Raw genomic sequence first — 19826 nt, 5'->3', positions numbered from 1 at the left:
GATTCTATCTTGCAATATTAATGTTACAATCTCTTTTTGCAAAACCGTTTTAATCTTTATAATTCATAGTGGATTCATTTCTTAACAATTTCATAGCAAAATCAATCGTAGGGCAAATATTAATTCCTATGACATTATCAGTCGATATTTATCTAAAGGTTAAAAGTGCACATCAATAGTCACACAGAAATTAATGTCAATAATACAAATTGCTGTATGTGGACTGCATTAAAATCGTGCCTGGGACCAATTCCAAATAAATACATGCTGTCATTCCACCTAATTATCTGGAGCATATATTTCTTTAATCCTAGGCAAAGCATTACACACTTCCTTGGGCAGTGGTATTGATTACATGATTATGCGTCGAGGAGCCGAGAAAAACTAGCTCTGAGTTACTGCACTAATAATCATTTGCAGAAGCATTCACACATTCATTTGCTTAATAGCTCCAAAATTACAGGAGGAAGAAAGATTTAGGACGTGAGTCGTGGCATTAAATATGATGAAGGCAATCAAAGTTGCACAAGCACATTAGGAATTGCTGTAATAGCAACACTTAAATAGAATGTTAAAATTAACAATTACTCTGCATTTATAAACAATGAACAACATTAAAAAGGAGCACAGTTGTTGCAGGAGTATTAATTTGAGTTGCTAAATGCCTACTGCTAAGAATGTAGCACTGGCTTTTCATTCACTACTTATTCATCAGTTTATTACTGCATGTGTTTAACCATATTCATCAGAGCTAATCAGTTTATTTATATGTACCTTAGATTTCTTCTTCCTCATGCGGTGGATGCGGGATGCCAGCTGGATCGTGGTGAGTGAGTCAGCATAGTTGACGGGGGAATCGGAGATGTGGGCGATCATGGTGGTTCTACAGTTGATGTTGCCAAGGGACTCCCTCAACAACATTGTCAGTTTGCTGTCCCTACATGGTGAAATGAAATTGTTGTTAGCAAACTGCACGGTAATATTTAAAATGTACAATGAAAGGTAGCGGACATGATTCCGGGAAGAGCCATTTTTTATTATCTGAGCTGACAAATACTCCTGTGACGAGTCATCAATCTTTACATGCCTGTGAAACTATAATACAATCTTGTGCAACACCAGTGAAAGCTATTATACAAGGCTAACTAAACTAAATAAACTGTCACACAACTAAACCTGTAAGCCTGACGACACATGCAGCAACTTGCCTGAAACCACTACTTATAGACACAACTTCACAGAAGCTAAAACACAATAAAAAAAAGACAGTAAAACTAATGGTGGTTTTCTTACCTGTAAGGTACATGTTTTGCTCCATTTGCTAAAGCCATGATGACATTTCCCAGCGCATTTAGGGAAAGACACAAGCCTCCCCCTCCGTCTCTGCTTTTACTCAGGACCTTTTCACAGCTCCCCAGGTCGATGAGGTGCAGCCTGCTCCGTCCGCCTGACACTGTGCCAACAGCAGAAGAAGAACCAGGTGAGCACAGCCCAGACACTCCCTCTCTGAATTCAATTCCTCATGCACAGTTCCCATGATGACAGGATTGGCACAGCTCAGCCAAGAAAAGACAGTTCATTGTCACAGTCTGATTTATTTCCTAGTAACATTCCCACAATGAAGTAATCCAAATTGCAGCCTGGCTGGTAAATGTCCACCAGATGTGTAACTAATGGTAACAAGGAGGCACGAAAACATTCCTCTTCTACCGTATTAAAAATACAGGAGGAGGGAGTTGGCTGTCATTGTAAAAAATCACAGGGCTGCACATCGTTATGAGGGTGACTGATGTTATTGCTACTGCAGCAGCAACACATTAAACTCCTGTCAGCAAGGCTTCAAATCTTAATTTTGTCTTGACCAAAGCATAATACATGCATACAAACACATTTCTGTCTTGCAAAGAGCTCAACCAATTAATTCATAAACATTTCATCTAAGGGACTTGTCTGATGTTCCAGTCACACTTATCGTATACTTTTCTGCCATCTAGCTCACAAAAGGAACTCGTTATTATTAAGTGTAAAAGGGGGCTATAATTAGGGGAGTATATGTTAAAATAAATGAACCGCTCTTGGACTCATTTTTAACACACACATGCTAGAAAATGTGTGTAGCAGTGTTGTGAAATTGAACAATGATCATATAAGTTTGTTGCATAAATGCAAGGTGGCAACTTGTTGGAAACCCTGCTAGAGTTGTAGGTGAAGTAATCTAATGGTACTGACTTCCTCCCTTGCCGCTCTTCTCCATGCGGTACTGGTAAATGTGCAGGGTGAACAGCATGTGGGAGTTGCGGCGCTCCTCCTCCTCCACGTTGGGTCGGCTGGTGCTGCGTGCGGCGATGGCAGCATCCAGGAAGAGGGCAGCTTTCTCAGCCGTCGGAGCTCGTAGCTCACTCTGATTCTGGAGCTGTTGGGTGGGGGGGAAAGAGACAGAGAACAGGGTTAGGGTGAGCAACGGAGACCACATAGGGCCGATGTGAAAAGGATACTGGAGAAGAGAGGGAAGAGAACGAGAGGGGAGTCAGTTAATTGGACCCCGGCACACATTTCTTGCCCATTAGATTGGGTCTCGGGGGAGATTAAAACAGCAGATATGCACACAGAGGGAGGAGGATTAGGAGAGGTAATGGTGGAGCAGGAGGCAGGGGGCACTTCCCTCACCATGGATGTGATGATGGTTGTGGTGAGATACAGAAAGAGAGGAGGGGAGAGAGAAGAGAAGAGAGAGAGAGAGAAGGCAGGGGGCATCACGAGGGGAGCCCACACGTGGCTGCTGAGAGAAAGAGCAAGACGGAGCTTCACAGAACTGAACAGCGTTTGAAGTCAGAGTCCATACGGCTCCCCAAAAAAACAACATCTGACAGCAACACCTGTGAGTGCCTTCAAACCCACAGTCTACCACCATCCCCCAATAACACTTCCATTGTGCTGAAGAGGGCTAGCGCTAACACACAGGTAATAGATGCTGATGGATGCTGACAGGAGAGTCAATACAAAGGTAAGAAGAAAGCCATCAATACCACAGAAGGGTTTGGTGGAAACAAAAGCAGGGATTGGTGAGGCGGGTAGGATAGAGGGAGGCGGACTGGGAAGTCCTGAGAGATTGAAAATGCATACATACACATATAAGAAAAAGTCAAACATTTCTGGGAGAGGAAGAGGTAGATCATCAGACAGAAAAAGATCAATACTCAGACAGACTAAGACTGCAACACCCCACAGAGAGAATGAAAGGATCATTGAACAAAGAAAGAGTGGAGAGGTTGAATGCTTCTCACCTGAGTGCCACAGATGGGATCCTCCCTCAGGTGGATGCCAGGAGACTGCCCCTCCGTCAGGCTGCCGCTGGACACCTCAGACAGCAAGTCCTTCAGCTCCTCATCTTTCCCAAAGATTTCCACCGCAGACACTCGGACAGAGAAGCGCGTGCCCGTCTTCTCCTTGCGCTCATTGATGAGCTTGAATAGCCAGGAAATGGCACAGGGCACGATGCCCAGGCTCTGAGTGGAGCTGTCTTTGCCAATCATGGTGTATGTCTTGCCTGGGGACGTGTGAAAGAGAGAGGGGGGGTGGATATGGAAATATAGCCTTGTGTCTGAATACAGAAGGGAATATTTTTGGGATATTTTCGGGATTTTTTCTGAGGTTTTTTACTGTGTTTAACAACTGCTGATGAAAAAAAAAAAAAAAAAAAAAAAAAAAAAAAAATAGCTGATGTGGGGCTTACGTCCAGGAGGTAATATCTAGTTCATGCATAATAAAAAAACACTAATCCAAGGACCCATTCCAGAAGCAGTAACTCTGTGGAGAATTATACCTGGTGGAAACTGCAGCACGAGGAGAGCAAGCCCTTCAGCCTAAGAGCCCTGGCCAATTACTAAGATTTTAATTACAGACTGAGCCCTGAAGCCTGGATGCAGCACTTCGCCCCTCACCCCCCTCCACAGACTCCCTACCCATCATTCCCTCCACTCTCCCATTCCTTGACTCACCCCAGTGCATCGCTAAGCCAATTGTGGACATCAAGTGCTGCTAACAAAGAGCAATGACAATTTTCTTCAGCTGACAAAGCCTCTTGTCTAATCTCTTGCCAGTGGAGGAGCTTACCGAGCTTGACTTGGCCAAAGCAGAAGATGCAGCCGTCTGCACCGTTCACCACAGACTGGATGACCTCGGCTACTGTCCCTGAGCACACCTCAGCCTGTGAAAAACACACAGAGAGACAGCCCCCTCAGTCAGTTCAACAACATCTAAGAAATACTGTCAAACAGAGAACAATGAATCCAAAACGATATCCTATAAACTAAGCAGTTATTTGTCATTAGTTACACACAAATCACATTAATGGTTTCAGTATTTTTCATCACTCAGGAGTATGTGTGTGTCTGTGTTAATATGTGTGTTTGTGTGTGCTGCAACGTGTGGCTCATTTTTGCAATCTGTTTCAGCACAGGTCCTCTGGGGCAAGGCTCCTGCAGCAGAGGCCCCTTCCCATACATCACACTGCAAACAAGGCCTCTTACAGCACAACAGCTTGCTGTTACTGTTAGCCACCAGCAGTGCTGTCCCAGCGGCACAATCTAGCAGCTTGGCCTCAGCTCTGTAGCAGCAACATTTAGGCTTTAGCAGCAGCTTCCTTAGGAAAATACTTAGTAGGTGGTGTGATAGAAGATATAAGGCAAAAAAAACACTCTCTTATCTGCTCTCTTAGCTTTTTGGAGTCAACTGCACCATGGTGAGATGCATTAATTACTTGACCTCGGGTTCTTTAGGTAGAAAAATAGATCCAATCGTTCCATTAAAAGACTGAAGTGTAAGACTGAGCTGCGGAGAGAGCAAAACTGGTCTGCTCCCAAGTCAGTATATAGTAAACATGTATCTGACCTTTGTCTTTGATCTCCGTGGGTATGCCTGCTGTGGGCTGCAGAGGGCTGAGGTTACATATAGCTGTTCTATGAAAGGAGAGGTTAGATATAACTGTGGTGGATTCAAATCATTCCCCAGGGAGCTTAAAAGGCCCAGCTGTTAGGCCCACACTGGTAAGAATGCCCTCTGACCCAAGACAGGCATTTTTTCTCTAAGCCCCTGGCCACACCCTGCCAGCATGAAGACATCCATTTGTCCTTGAGAGGCTGAATTCCCACACGACACCTTAAAAAAAAAAAAAAAAACACATACGTCGTACACACACAAACACACATGTAGGACACATCCCCTGCAGGCCCTTACTTGTGAGGCATCCTGGGTAAAAACAGCATCGAAGGCGAATATCTTTGGGACGGCCACAGTGGCGGATCTCCTGTGTCCTGAACTGGAGTGTGGGCTGGATGCGGGGTCGTAGAGGGTCAGCTGCTTCTTCCTGCTGTCCACTTTCAAGAAGGACTGTGACTCTGAGGAGTCTGCAGTCTCCAGAGATGGACAGATACGCATCATCACTTTCACCTAAACCACAGAGAGAGACACATAAGCAAAAACGAAAAAGGAAACGGATTAACAAGTGAGAAAGCATAAAATCATAAAAATGCGGAATAGGAATGACGGACTCAGCAGAGAGAAGCAAGAATGCATTTTTCGGAATCAGCACAGAGAAGGAAAAAGTAACAGGATGAGCTTAAAATATTTGACTTACATTGAACCAGAGGAAAGAGGAGAAATGTATGGTATGAGCTTTGAATATACAGTAGGTTATAGGCAGGGCCAGTGATGGTGCCTTGAGGCCCCTGAGCAAATTTTAAACACCAAGGGACCGAGGGACCCTCACAATGTAGGTGCCGAGGGACCCGTGCTATGTGCACTTAAGACCCTGGTGTTCAACTTCCCCTACCCATCGTGCATGGCCTGAGGCTTGGAGACCTCCGGGGCCCTGGACCTGCTTGCCCAGTCCATAAGCAGGCATGGTTATAGGTTCCAAACAGAGCACGGCTCAGCATTGTGCATTAACATCACATCCACTATGTCAGAGTTGATGGACATTGACAGTTGCCATGGAAACACTCGGTCTCACATTGACTGGTGAACCTGATGGGTCAACACATTGCCTAATGGTGTCAGTGAAAGGCAGCAAGGTGCATATTGAAAGTCACAGCAGAAAATGGTGGAAATGAATGTGTGTGAAGCGCCACGCTGGGGGATTATCTCTCTAGTGGGATTGTTTTTCTGGACCGGTAGCTGCTCACCAGCATGGGAGTGCCGGAGCATATGGCCCCCCTCTTTTTCCTCCTACTCACTGTCCACATTAAGAGCCTCAAAACCTACTCTGTTGCATTCCGGGGCTTGACATTCATACAGTGACCCAACAGTTTTAGCGCATTCCCACAGGTCACCGTACAGCTCATCATGCCCGCATGTTACGCTAAAAAGGATGCCGGCTTATATCTGACAAGCCCACTCCTGTCTAACGTCATTGCCATGGTTACAGAAGTGGGGGTCATTCTGCCAGCACCTCTTACAAACAATAGAATTTAAATTTAACAATTTCCTGCCTCTACCACGCTGTACTGTGTGTGTGGTCGTGCTTGTGCGTGTCCGACTGTACGACACCTCCTGTTCCAATCTCCTTCTTTTGTATTTTTGTCAGCTCTGTGTTGCCTAAAATCTGATGGTTGGAAATACACCTCTACTATATCTCCAAAGTCACGGCATAAATATATCTGTGATGACAGGAGACATAAACGGCTCTCGGGATATGAATAGCAGGCTTTGGAGTCCCTGTCAGCCCCCTTGGTGATAAGTGTTATGCCTAGCATTATATCAACTGTACAGTTTTTATATCCATATGTGATTGGGGAACTCAATCCTGAGCCATTTCAAAGCTTCTTGAAAAAGTACCCATGATGCATCTCAGGCATTGAAATAAAAACCTTAGAATATAACTAACTCTCCCTTTTTGACAGAGGACTGTTTCACTCAGCCTGGGACTCTCCATCGTCTTCACGCCTACACAAAAGGCCCATTCTTCCCACGTCTAGAAGATAAATATTGCTACAGACCAAGGCTCCAGCATTCTGAAACAATGTGACTGGAAATCCCTTTCTTTCAATGAGTGAATTCATCTTGCATTCTGCAGGCCAAGTGCAAAATGTCTTTGTACTCCGCAGGGAGCTGTTATCGTGACTGACGTGTGCATATGTTGTGTAAATTACATTTGCTATGACATTTAAACTGGGGCTTCCACTGACTGCTGAGTCTCTGTCTACAAGACAGAGGCTACCAGGCGAGCTAATGTCTCAGTTTTATTTATGTTGGCAGAGATCAGATACTGGAGGCCACAGAGGATTGGCTACAGTATTTTCACACCTTGGACTCCGTGCTAATGGCCCTGTTTCCCTGTCCCTTGATCCCCCACAAAATCCATTAGTGTGGCTTGGCATTCCTCCATCCACTCAACTGTCTATTCCTGAAAGAACTGTGTCTAGGTCAAAAGTGGAAAAGTGGAAGTGACCCACATACGGTTGATGGAAAAAAGAAACTCACCTAAATCTTATGGTTGAATTTGAAACAGACACAGGCAAAATAAAAACCATGTAAAAACTGAAAATGTTAAAGCAACTGTGATTCCACAAGCAAAGGATAGACAGAGACAAATAATCAAAGAAAGCACATTGACGTGTTTGATTTACAATAAGAAAAGCTGAAAATCTGTCCTGATGCAATAAATCTTAAATTTCCCATTTAAAACCATCCCCTTTAGCTACACAGATGTATAGTATACCTCAAGTCTGGGCTTGAGGAGGCTTGTTAATAACACAGGTTTTTTTTATGAAGTCCTTGTGTCAATGGGTGATTTACAATATGTGGCAAAATCTCAACCGTCTGGATACCTGACAACAGAAGCGAGCACTTCCTATCCAGGTGGGATCTAATCTTGTTAGGGGACTTCTTCTGCTTTAGAGATACAGGACGCCAGCTCAGACAAACAATACCCAATAAACCACAAAGGAAGAGCGATGTGTTTATACAGCTTTGTTTAATGACTGTCCTATTGCTGCCAGCCTGACTTTCATCATCGCACACTGTGCCTTACATGGAATTAGAAATTCCGCTGTTCGACGTGACCGCAGATTTGTGGATTATAGTTTTGCTGTCTTTCTTTATTCAGACAGAGGAACATTGGTCTAACAAACATGAATTCATGACATTCCAGGAGGCTTATCTGACTACATCTGCATGGACTGGACCAGACGGCACGCTGCCTGTGGACCAGCGTGTCGCCACCCTGCATTCCCCCCTTCAAATGGGGGTCTGTGTGTGTTGTATGTTTGTGTGTGTGGTTGTGTAGAGGGGGGTTAAATCATGCATTCAGCTTTGAGTATACTGTGTTCTCACCTTTCCCATCCCTGGGTTCTCTTTCACTTTGGACACGGCTCGTAGCAGGCATGGCGGGGCTGGGGGCGGCGAGACCTGCAAGATGCCGCTGTAGTTGGTGGGGTAAATGGAGGGCTCCTGTGGGTGGAGCAGTGAGGGCTGGTGCTTCTTCCGCTTAGAGGACAGATTCAGCTTCTGAGCTGCCCTGGAAAAAGAACGACAACAAAAAAACACATTTAGGTTGAAGCCTAACCTAAAAAAAAACACCATTCCATACAGCTTGTGCATAAGCAAATCATTTTTTTTTTCTCATGTGATGTTTTCTTCCAGTGATGCCCAAGAGCTTTTGTAAGGGTGTGCTGCAAAGCCTTTAGAAATCCCACGCTGAAACCGCTACATAAAGGTCAACAAGCTCCTTTTAGTTCCCCTAAAGGAAACAAAGTCAGCAGGGGAGCTACGCGGTGCCACCCCTCCTGACCATTCCCCACTAAAACAGCTTTTTCTTCCAACTTCCACCTCGAACTCCCTACCAAGAAAAATAATGCTTCAGCCCTCCACTTCAAATAGAACAGGTATCTTTACAACAGAAACTGCAAATCCATAAGATAAATGATTGCTAGACAACTCTCTTTGCCTGTGAGGGATCAAACATAGGCTGTCTGTATACTCATACATTTATCTTAATCAAACACAAAACAATTGTTATAAACATGACAGGCATAGACTACTGACACACTGCCCTCTGGGATATGGTCTTGTCTTTCTCTGTTACTAAAGCTGAGGAATTATGAGGGACTGTTCACCCATCATTTAAGTCAAAGCTGGAGCATGTACTGTTTTAAATTTGACAATAAGCTGACCAACATTAGAAGTTGAGAGGCAGGTTGGTAAACCCAACTGTCTACTTTCCTTTAGTAGACAAACTGCCTGAGTAGTTCTGCTGTGCTGGCATCTAACAGAACCCTCTGCTGTAACCGGATCCAGCTTTTTGACCGTCCTCTAATTAAAATCCACTGTCATCCTGGCCTCTTGTCTCCAAAAGTCAGTGCTAACGAGACATCTATTGGTCACAGAGCCAACTGAGTCAGGCACATGCACTCCTTTCTGTCTAAACTCCTGTACCTCAAAGGACAGAACCAATATCACTGCACAGCCTGCAGGGAATCGGGCCAGACTTAGAGTGGTTCCAGGTATGGTATCGCCCTGGATCAGCTAACACCATTACTCGGCTGGAAATTCAAGGTCAGGGAGGAAAGTAATACTCCAAGGGAAATTCAAATGCACTCAAATGGTTTTCACTCAGGCAGTCGGATTTCAGAGCAATGCAGGGAAGACAAAGACTCTGTTGTCAACATGAAGGTATGACTGGCACAGGGAATGGAAAAAAAAGTGTGAGATTAAAAGATGAGAAATCTGCAGAGCAAGGGATTTTATGAGAAAGTAGAAGAAGCAGAGCATGTGAAAGAGCAGAAAAGGGCAGAACCGTGTGTGTGTGTCCTGGTGAGCAGCAGTCCCCTAATGGGCCAGCCGGAGCTCATTAGCCCTGCTCTGGGCTCCTCCGGACAGGACTGGGTGGGCTGCTGCCAAAAACACAAACCCCCTTTCCCCTCTCCCTGTGTGCTGGAATCTCCTAAACCCGCCCCCTCTCCACTGTACGCCCCCTGCAGCGACAGCCCAAGAGCACAATCAGGGAACACACTGCCGGCTGATGGAATAATTATTGCATCCAAGAGGTCTACAGGAGAAGGCTCTCCCCAGGGAGCTGCCTATGTGTGATAGCATGTGAGACGGATCATGTGACTGAAAAAGAAAACGAGATGGAATAGATGAATGTGAGATGGAGAGAAGGGGGGAAACTACACCAGGGTACACGTGGCTGTGTGTGTGTGTGTGTGTGTGTGTGTGTGTGTGTGTGTGTGTGTGTGTGTGTGTGTGTGTGTGTGTGTGTGTGTGTGTGTGTGTGTGTGCAGGCTGGTGGGTCTGTATGCGCATTTATGAGAGGTATCCACAACACATTCATTCAAGATAAATGTACCCTGTCTCTCACACGCTCTCTCTCACCTCATTCTGTCTCTTTCGTCTTTCAGCGAACAGATAAATCAAGCATCAGCAGTCACCATGAAGGGGGGGGGAGACGCTACTATCCTGTACTGATTTATAATTGCCTTGTCCAGTGAGGAGCGCTCACAACCCAGAGCTGAGCTTGTAACCTTGAGGTTTGAAACTATGCTGCACGATGACGATCAGTGCACGTGTTCTTCAATGGAAGGTGAGGGGGAAAAAAGGATGATATTGCTGGATTTCTTTTTCCACCACAAACAAAAGTACAAAGGGAAATTAATTGCTTGTCACTTTCTCTCTCTGTCTCTCTCTCCCTCCCTCCTTCTCTCTTCCCTCTCGCCGGCTTGCCGAACTATATGATCAGTCAAAGGAAAATAGGCGGTGAGGAGAGGCTCCAATTTCTTTGCCCACAACAGCTTGTCCACCTGTTCACTCCCAATCTCCATGCTAATGAAGCTGTTTCCCTACACAACTTAGTCTAAAGCAGAAACTGTGCCTCTGATATCAGTCAGTGTTAAGTTAGTACAAAATATACACACACTGCATATGCTCTGTTGAGTGCTATACATATGACAGACTGAACCACAGGTTTGCACCAGTCAAGAAAATGCTGCAATGGTGTACTTACAGCTCTTTCCAATCCATTATCTGGTTTATGCTTATGGTCAAAAAACAGACAACTGATAGAGTTCAACTTTGCGGTCCATATCTGTGTTGTCACTGTTCTCCATTACTTGCACATTTGATACGCCGGCACGGTGGCCCGAGAACGGAGCGAGGCGGGGCTGCTCACTAGTTGGGGCACGGGGGTCCTCTTTGCTCCGATCACAATCATCGAGGTTCCACTTGATTTCACAGAGGTCTGTAAGAAGCCGGGGGGGCGGAGGGAGAACCGGGAGGAGGAGGAGGCGTGGGCGTCATAGTAACTAAATCGAACAAGCGCCAGGTGGGGGAGAGTGGAGGTGGGCAGACAGGCTGAGTACCCTGCAGGAGGTTCACGGTGAGCTGTGCAGGTAGTCCAGAGAGCTTTGTAGGAGGAGGTAAGGAGAAGGTCAGGATGAGAAGGAGCAGCTCCCCTGTTCGTACGCCACCAAAGAACCTCTAACTCTTTCCATGCCTCTTCCACCAGAAAAAAGTTCAGCGTCAGTGCGGAGACGCAAAAACCCAGCAAAAGCTCGCTCTCCAACTTTCCTCTCCCTCTTTCACATCCAACTCTGCGTTCATCCCACAGGCTGCATGCTCGTCTCTCATTTAGTAAATCCACTGTGCTGTGTCTGCTGCGAGTGGCTGCAGGTCTGGATGCCCAGGTCCTTCCCAGAGTCTCTGCTGCTCACAGGCAAGAGGAGGGGCAGAGAACCGGCACGCTTGGCTGAGCTGGAAGATTTTCTTCGGGTGGCTGAGAATGAGGAGAATTCCTACTCCTGTTCCGCCTCTCGGTCCTTCTCCTGCTGTCGGAGAAATGCTGGCAGCTGTCCTGCCGTGTCTCTCTCTCTCTCTCTCTCTCTCTCTCTCTCCCTGCCTCTCTCTCCCTCACACACACACTCCCTCCTCTCTCCCTGCCGCCCTCTCTCTCTCTCTCTTTCTTTCCTCAGCCCAGCCCCTTTTCCCTCCGATTGCCAGACGAGGTGTCAGCGCTCGATTGCTGGCTGCTCGCGGCGCAATTTGTGAGTATTCTCTTTCTCTCTCTACACACACACACACGCACACATATTCTGTCTCACACAAACCCCAACGCACACACACACACACACACACACACACACACACACACACACACGTCTGCCCCCCACCACACGTCACATGAATACTTAATGCATACAGGAGCCTTCTCTTCTTTTAGGGTCCCTCACTTCAAACAGATTTGGTTAGTATGCCTACAGTGCATGCATGCATGAGCACGAGTGTGTATGTGTGTTTTTGAGGCTAGCGAGTGTACACTTGCACATTTGTATTTTTTTTTTTGCCTTTGTTGAGGGATGTAATTAGCCAGATGAATGAGAGTGTTATTAATCATAAGGAGTGGCACACAGATAAGGAAGGATATACTTAAGAGCACAAATGATGGATTGCCTGAATGAGCGATGCTCTGATTCAACTGGAAAGCAGAGAGAGATTAAAAAAAAAAAAAAAAAAAAAGAGTGAAAGAGAGGGAGAGGACAAACAATGAACAGATGACATCTTAGAAAGACAGATTTATGCTGGCTAGTGAGAGAGAGTGCAGTCAGTCAATGGTCAAGGGTAAAAAGGGGAATGAAAGCATGTGAGTGGGCGAGCGCCGGGGTGAGAGTACCCTGTATTCCCTCGGCTGCCAATTTACCAGTAAGCCCTCTCAGCCCCCGACCAGCCAGCCTTGTTTGAAAGGCTGCCGCTTTGGCTGCAGAGTGCCTACTACAACGTATCGGCCACAGAGTGGGTGTGAGACTTGCCAGATGAAAGTATATTCAACACAAACCCACAGCAAGTGCTCTCTGCCTCTCTCTCCCTCTGACACAGTGCCCCTCGTATGAACTCTGCCGGATTAAATTTTCGGGGCAATAAAAAAGCCGAAAAATAAAACCCACCACTGGCTACCTATCTAGAGAGCACAGTATACTGTGGTAATGAAGCGGTTTGATATATCACATAACCTTTATCTCCCTCCTTGCCACAGCACGCTTACCTCTGATTTTCTGCAGTGTGTCCAAATGAATCTGCCTGAGGTGGGCTTATTTTAAAGAGCACCAGCCATTTCCTGAAGCTTTGCCACGTGCTACTTTTACTCTGAATCCCTTTGAGCCACGACCAGCGACAGTCGATGAGCACGGAACAATACTAATGTGGACATTGGTCACCCCGACAGTGCAACCTGTCATTATTCTCACACTCATTGCTGCTTCATTTATTGTGATTTCAAGTGTTATATATCAAAATGAAGTAATGATATGGAGCAGCCACAGTTGGAGGTGTCCTGATAGCCTTTCAGCTCCATCACTGTCTCCTTCTGAACAGACCTCTGGGACAGATAATGATTGTAATGTATATATATATATATATATATATATATATATATATAGATATAGATGAGCCAAAGCAAGACGGATGTAAAATCAAGGATCGTTTGGAATAAAAGGTCTCCTGGTGCCTTTGTTCAAGAAAGGACATCTAGATTCCACCCTCACCTCTGAAGGGAGTGACAATGAGTGAGGAGGAGAGGAGGTCAATGACTGGAGAACAGGCAGAGTTTGCCCGCTGCTTCAAAAGCTTCACTTTGCCCAGCTGTCAATAATCGCTCCAGCCCTCCTTTCAAGCTTTGTCAAATTAAGAAGAGAAATTCCTCTTCCCCAGAGAATCATTAGCTGGAGCATCCATTAGCTTGTTTGTGCACATTTGTCTCTGTTCTCCAGGCCAGCTATACACCTCTTTAGGTTGCCCCTCTCTGTGGCTAATTATCATGTTTGCCACATTTACTATCCTTGACATTTTCCTTTCTGTGATTCTTCTTTATTTTCGCTCTGCAGACAAGATAAGGCTACTCTGACCATTCATGCAGGGATCAGATCAGTGGGGCTGATGTCAGACTGGTTTACCTCCCTACCCCCCTACCCCCCTCCCCCTCCGTGAGTCTGCTTCACACTGCTGCTGATTAGCAGGTCGGCATAGCTCCTCATGAATGGAGGTGGGAATACTGGGCTCCAGCCAGCCTCAACACCATGCAATGATAATGACTACAGCACAATGAGTCGGGCTGGCACGCTGCTGGAGACATTCAGAATTGATCACGGACTCGGTAGTAGAGGCATTTGTGAGATTTTTAGAGTGGATGGGTGCATGAAGCCATGTTGTTGTGTGCTGGAGACCAAAATGCCATATCAGCATATGGCCATGATTGGTTGGGATGGATTGGGTGTCGGTCTATCAGGTGAGGCGCTGTGTTTTTGAGTCATAAGATAATCAATAGGAAACCTCCTCAGAGCTAAAATCAGTACACACTGTTTTATTGATGGGCTGCCCTTGACACGATCAAACAGCCATGTGCCCCAAAGGTGTGGGGGGATAACATAAATCTACCAACTTAGCTCTTAAAGAAATCCAGACCTAGGTCAGTAAAAGTAAGAGCACCAGACTCATGTTCAGCCTCCACAGTGCAGCAACACATTTCTGCATGATTCGCTAAATTTGGTTTGGATTAAAACAAATCTGCATCTCCGCGCTGGCCTCACTGGCTGCAGTCCCAGGTTCCCCTGCAGCCTGACCCAACCGCAGCTTAGCTTCAGTGGTGATTAAGCGGCCATGACATCAGCCTGTGAACACACACAGATTCGTGTGGGCGCACAGACAAGCGGAGATGATGTCATACTCTGCCAGCCAGCACTGGCAGCGGGAAGGCCCACCCAAACAAGATTTACAAGCGAGGTCAGGATGGCGATCATTAAGTATGAGACAAATGCTTCCTCACCATAAAATGCTTTTTCTTTGAGTCATTGTAGCTGTGTTTAAATGGGTCAGCAAAGACAGTTTGCTGTGAGTGTCAGCATTCACCAGATTTATGGCCATTTATGTATAAATATATGCATTACCCTCAACACTAAAAGCCCAGAGGGTCGCATAGGGTGGGCTCTTAAAATAACCAAGAGGTATGTGGATTCGGGTTACCTGAGACGCAGCATTAGGCACATGGGGACAATAACAGAAGCACAGGCTGTTGAATGTATGGCAAAGCTGATCCGAGCGTCCTGTGTGGCGCTGGGGTTTAGTCTGGTAACGAGCCTGTCTCCTCTCTAAAGTCTCCCCTACAATCAAGGTGCTATAAACATTCATTTTTCTCACTTCCTCTCCTTTACTCTAAATCACTCAAAACAAGAAAAAATGCCTGAGGCTGAAACATCCTGAATATAGCGATTGATCTTGGAATGTGGTTCAACAAATGTTAATTGTTTGCAAAAATGTGCAATTTTACTTCACAGAAGCTGCGAAAAAAATAATGAAAAATAAAAGTCTTCCACCTGGAGATACAGAAACAGACATTCCCCCTCCGTGCACTGCGGTTATCATATCATTTAGATTATAATCAACCAAAACGCAGATCTTTCCAGTCAGTTTGAAAAATGTGTTTCCCCTCTCCTCCAGCAGCCCGAGACACATTCAAATGGAAGAGAGAACCAACAGGCTTATCTGGCTGTCAGTTAAATCTTATCAATCCAAAGTTCTGAAGCTTTCAACTGACTGCCAGCCCGTTTCCTGCCCGTTTTAATACTGGTCCGAAGGCAGAGCGCCTCCCTCCTGTGTCGGTTTTCACAACAGCAGTTTTGCAGGAATGGGCCAAACACCTGCGGGCTAAGATTTATACTCTTCCTATAAATCCTCAGAAATAGATAAACTGATCCCCGCTAAGCCACACAGCTATGAATGTGAAGTCTAGTTAGCTGAGCAATATCTGGATATTGGCACCCACCAAACACATTGGACCAAGGCCTTTTAGAAACTATCTTTGTTCCAACGAGGTGTTGAACAAGCCTTTGTCCCTGCACAGTGTCTGGCCTTGGACACAGAATACCAAATGAGGCATCATTTGTGTGCTGACTGCTGACAGCCCAAGGCTGCACGCACGTCTTCACTGAACCAATCCCCGGCCAATTAGGTAAGGCCAAATGCATTCATGTAACATCTGTGAATACAAGGGGTTGTCATAGAAAAGAATAATATTCCCCACAAAAAAACTGAAAAAAATTGATGTTGCCTCGTGCAACTGACTTGTCATATTCATGTTCCAATGCAGATTCAAAGAGCCCTTCTGTCAGAGCAAGAGAGAAACACGCAGCTTTGCGTAAATAAAATCCTAAATTCTACCTGGGGTTTGAAAACCTGTTCTGTCACGGTCTCCTCAGAACTCCTTTGAAACGTTCTGTGGACTGAGGTGGAAAACGAGGGATTAGTGCATCCTCTGGAGAATTGCTTGAATAACGGGGGGGATCATTTGAAACACAGGGGAAGAAAGAAAAGGGAGTGCAAGTGGGAAGAAAGCAGTGCGGAGGCGATGAAAAAAGAACAAATTAGAGATCACTGAGATGGAGTAGGGGAAGGAATATCCCAATACAGTCAGGAAGAGGAAGGAGGAAGAGAGACAGAAAGAAAGAGGCAGTGAGAGAGGGAGCAGCAGGGTGTGCAGCCAAGTCCTCTGTTCGATCAGTGGTCCTGGCTCTGCGCCAGTGAGGCGCTGTCCATGAGGAGGTAAATCATTTTCTGCCTGAGAAGGAAACAGGAAAAAATGATCGTTGGGGCTATGCCACAGCCAGCTTGGAATTGCTTTATTCCCAAAGATGGGAATCCCCCAGCCGGCCAAGAATAAATGGAACAGTTGGCGCCAAAAAGTTAAAAAAATTCATCAATATTCAAGAAAGCTTGGTTTGGTCCTCCAGTATAGCAGATTAAGCAACAGTATATTTAAGCACTAGCTTGTATCAACACAGAGGTGACATCATCTTTGACGTTCATTTTAATCTGAATTTCTCTCAAAATATCAAAGGAAATATGTTAAGCAGACTTATCATCCGTCCCTTTGGACATCAGATCAAGAAGAGGAGGCTCATGCCAACAGATTTCCAAAGGACTGTGCAAACACGGTGCTCTGTGTCTGTGCCAAGGTTAAACCCTGTACTGTTGGAGGAGGGAATATTGTTGGTGCAGCACCGCTCTGCAGGAGTGTGTGTCAAACCCTTCTTGTGTTAGATAGGACATGGGTGTTTTTTGTGTTTAATGCTTTGCCTATAAAGCACTGCGTCTCCAGACAACCTACACACACATCAATCCCCACACAGAAAAGGCTACAAAGCTCTCTTGCCAAGCAAGGGGCTTAAGGAGAGTTTAAGACAAAGGAAATAAAGAGTAAAAGTCAGGGTCTATAATTCTATTTACAGTTCATTTTATTGTTCTTTCTAGAATTCAGGATTGAATCTTGCTAATATGACCCTAACTAGCTTGAACATAAGACCATGGTGAGATGAACAAAGCACATGGCATTAGCTCTGAGGGACCTGTTTGTCAGTCAATGAGATAAAGGGGCCAATTTAAGGCCCCTAGAGGAAAGAATTGGAGATACCTACAATGAGAGTCACAAGGTCCTCGAAGGAAAATCTCTAGCGATTGACCCTAACTTGTTTGCAAGAGGCTTCCAGAAAACTGCAGCCTCGGATGCGAGCGGGGGAAAGAGCACAGCAATTACGTCAAAATTGGTTCAGGCAGCGAAGAATAAAAGTCTTGGGAAGAAAATTCACTTTTCAGCTGATGGGTGACAGATGATAATGAAGACATGTTCTTCCCTGCTCTGCAGACTGCAGCCCACCCCTGGCACTGCTGACAAAGATTAACAGCTGCTTTCATCTCTTCCAGTGCATTTCTTCACTCTGCTCCTCAGACACTGCTCCAGGTATTCTGCTACGCTTCTCTCCAAGGCTGCAATAACTGGAATAAACTTCACACCCTCAATACGAATGTTGAACTCCAATTCACCCAGCATCCCACCCACGTCTTGCCTTGAAAACCTCAGGAAGGCTGTTCTGCTCCGAAGAGAAGAACTCTTGGCATTGAATCATCGCTGACTGAGTGACGTTTCCCGTCTACTGTCTAGTACAGCACACAGCGGGGACGGATATTTGATATAAAAGAGACAAATGAGGACTATTAGTAACATGAAATGCCCCCCTGATCAAATATAATGCCCTCTTAGATTAATACATAACACCATATCAGAATTGTGAATTACTAAGGAGAATGATGAGTGTGGGAGAGACAGACAGAGAGGAAGAAAGCCAGCGTACTCCTGCTCCCCTCCTCTTCTTCATTAATCACTTGCTGCCAGGGTAAGACACCTACCGATTATTTATTTGCACTTCTCCACACAGAGGCTATCACAACAAACAGGCCCGCAGGCTGCTGAGAACATTTGGGAGTGATTAATCAGTGGGCTGTTCGGAGAGACACAACGCAGGGGGGGAGGGGAGTTTCTAACACGTGTTTCTTAATCTTTCATCTATATTCAAGTCAATGGGCAACCTTAAAAAAAATAAACTAGAGGGCGTCCAAGTCAGGTGAAATGAGCTGCGCGGTCAGAGAGATTGCCACGATAGCAGATCTGGGAATAGACAATGAGGTGACATGTCGTAAGATAGAAGGAAGACACAATTATTTGGATCAATAAACACATCACAGATGTATATAGAAAAGGGGAATACTAATCTAACTGCGTGAGGAAAATGTCCCTGAGAACAGCCGCTAAGATGTTAGTGACTACAACCGCATTATTCTAGTTAAGCAGTTTATCCTGTATCACACACTCATAAAGTCAACCACAGACATAACACACAGCAACGCTCACTGGGCCACATAGAGTGTATGGGGATAATGGGATTTCTAGCACTCTGCAGCTGGCTCTCACGTGCTGGGTCGTGAACCGATTACAGGCTATAATCCTCTCCATTTAAGACGTTGTGCATGAGGAAGGCAGGAACGGAAACCCAGAGGGGATCAATCATCCTTGCCACTTTAAGTTTGATACAGTATGATTTTGCACGTGTCCAAAAGGAAAAGGTCGAGGGCATAATATCCTACATAATAACTCTTAATCTTTACTAATTCTCATTCAGAGACGGATTGTGGTTCAAATATAATGGGGAATATGTACTAGAAGCACTATTATGTTCCCCCCGGTGTCTTAATGTGGATCATTATGTATTTATTGCACCAGTCAACAGTGAAGCCAAAGGTTAATTTTATACATTTGCAGATAATAAACTCAACGATACAAAGTATGTCTCATCAGTACCATAACTCCCGTTTTAATTCAGCACAAATGTCATTTGGCTTTCAAAGCCCCAGCAGCCAAGCAACCTCTTGATGGAGATAAAAAAAGTAAGAAGGCAGTGTGATGGTGGTGAAAGGTTTCAGCCATTGTGGCTCTGGCTGATGAGGTAAACGCTTAAACCACCTGTCTTGGCAATGGCCTTATCCTCAGCGGTAATATCAGCTCCGTCCATAAAAGCTGGGCCCTTCCCATTGAGAAACAGTAAGTTTATATATGTGTCTGAAAGATATTAAGCATAGCGTTTGGGGAAATCAACCTAGAACCCCTGATTAGGCAGCTATCAGTTATTCATGTTGAATAGAAGGCCACGGTGATGCTGAGCACTGAGGAGCAGTGATGCTGAAGAAGCCCCACAAGGAGTCATCTTTGTTTCTCTGGATTGTGAGACATAAAGGCAGCTCATGGGAGCAGAGGCCACAGGCTCTATTCTGCATCTGCACACAATGGGTCATAAAATTTCCTCAACGCGTATTCCCTGCCACCAGCCATTGCAATTTTACTCTTTCTTATCCCTCAACACTCTCACACTGGGTCTCAACCACAATGCAGAAGTGACTCAATTGTAATGGCAAAGATAATAGACTCCATTTGCATGACACCTTTCACTGGGGGACACTAA

At 45.4% G+C, this 19826-nt stretch overlaps 1 protein-coding gene across 1 annotated transcript in view; it reads right to left on the bottom strand.

Moving 5' to 3' along the window:
• The window catches only part of kif26ab (kinesin family member 26Ab), a 66736-nt gene that overhangs the window by 7799 nt on the left and 39111 nt on the right, over positions 1-19826 (bottom strand). Inside the window, 7 exon segments of the mRNA XM_054613267.1 lie at positions 775-937; positions 1294-1453; positions 2230-2413; positions 3285-3547; positions 4114-4207; positions 5236-5448; positions 8332-8515. Coding sequence (XP_054469242.1) covers positions 775-937; positions 1294-1453; positions 2230-2413; positions 3285-3547; positions 4114-4207; positions 5236-5448; positions 8332-8515 — 1261 coding nt within the window.

This window comes from Anoplopoma fimbria, chromosome 15 (genome assembly GCF_027596085.1).
Source record: "Anoplopoma fimbria isolate UVic2021 breed Golden Eagle Sablefish chromosome 15, Afim_UVic_2022, whole genome shotgun sequence".
NCBI classification, from domain to species: domain Eukaryota; kingdom Metazoa; phylum Chordata; class Actinopteri; order Perciformes; family Anoplopomatidae; genus Anoplopoma; species Anoplopoma fimbria.
This window is presented reverse-complemented; position numbering and strand designations above follow the sequence as displayed.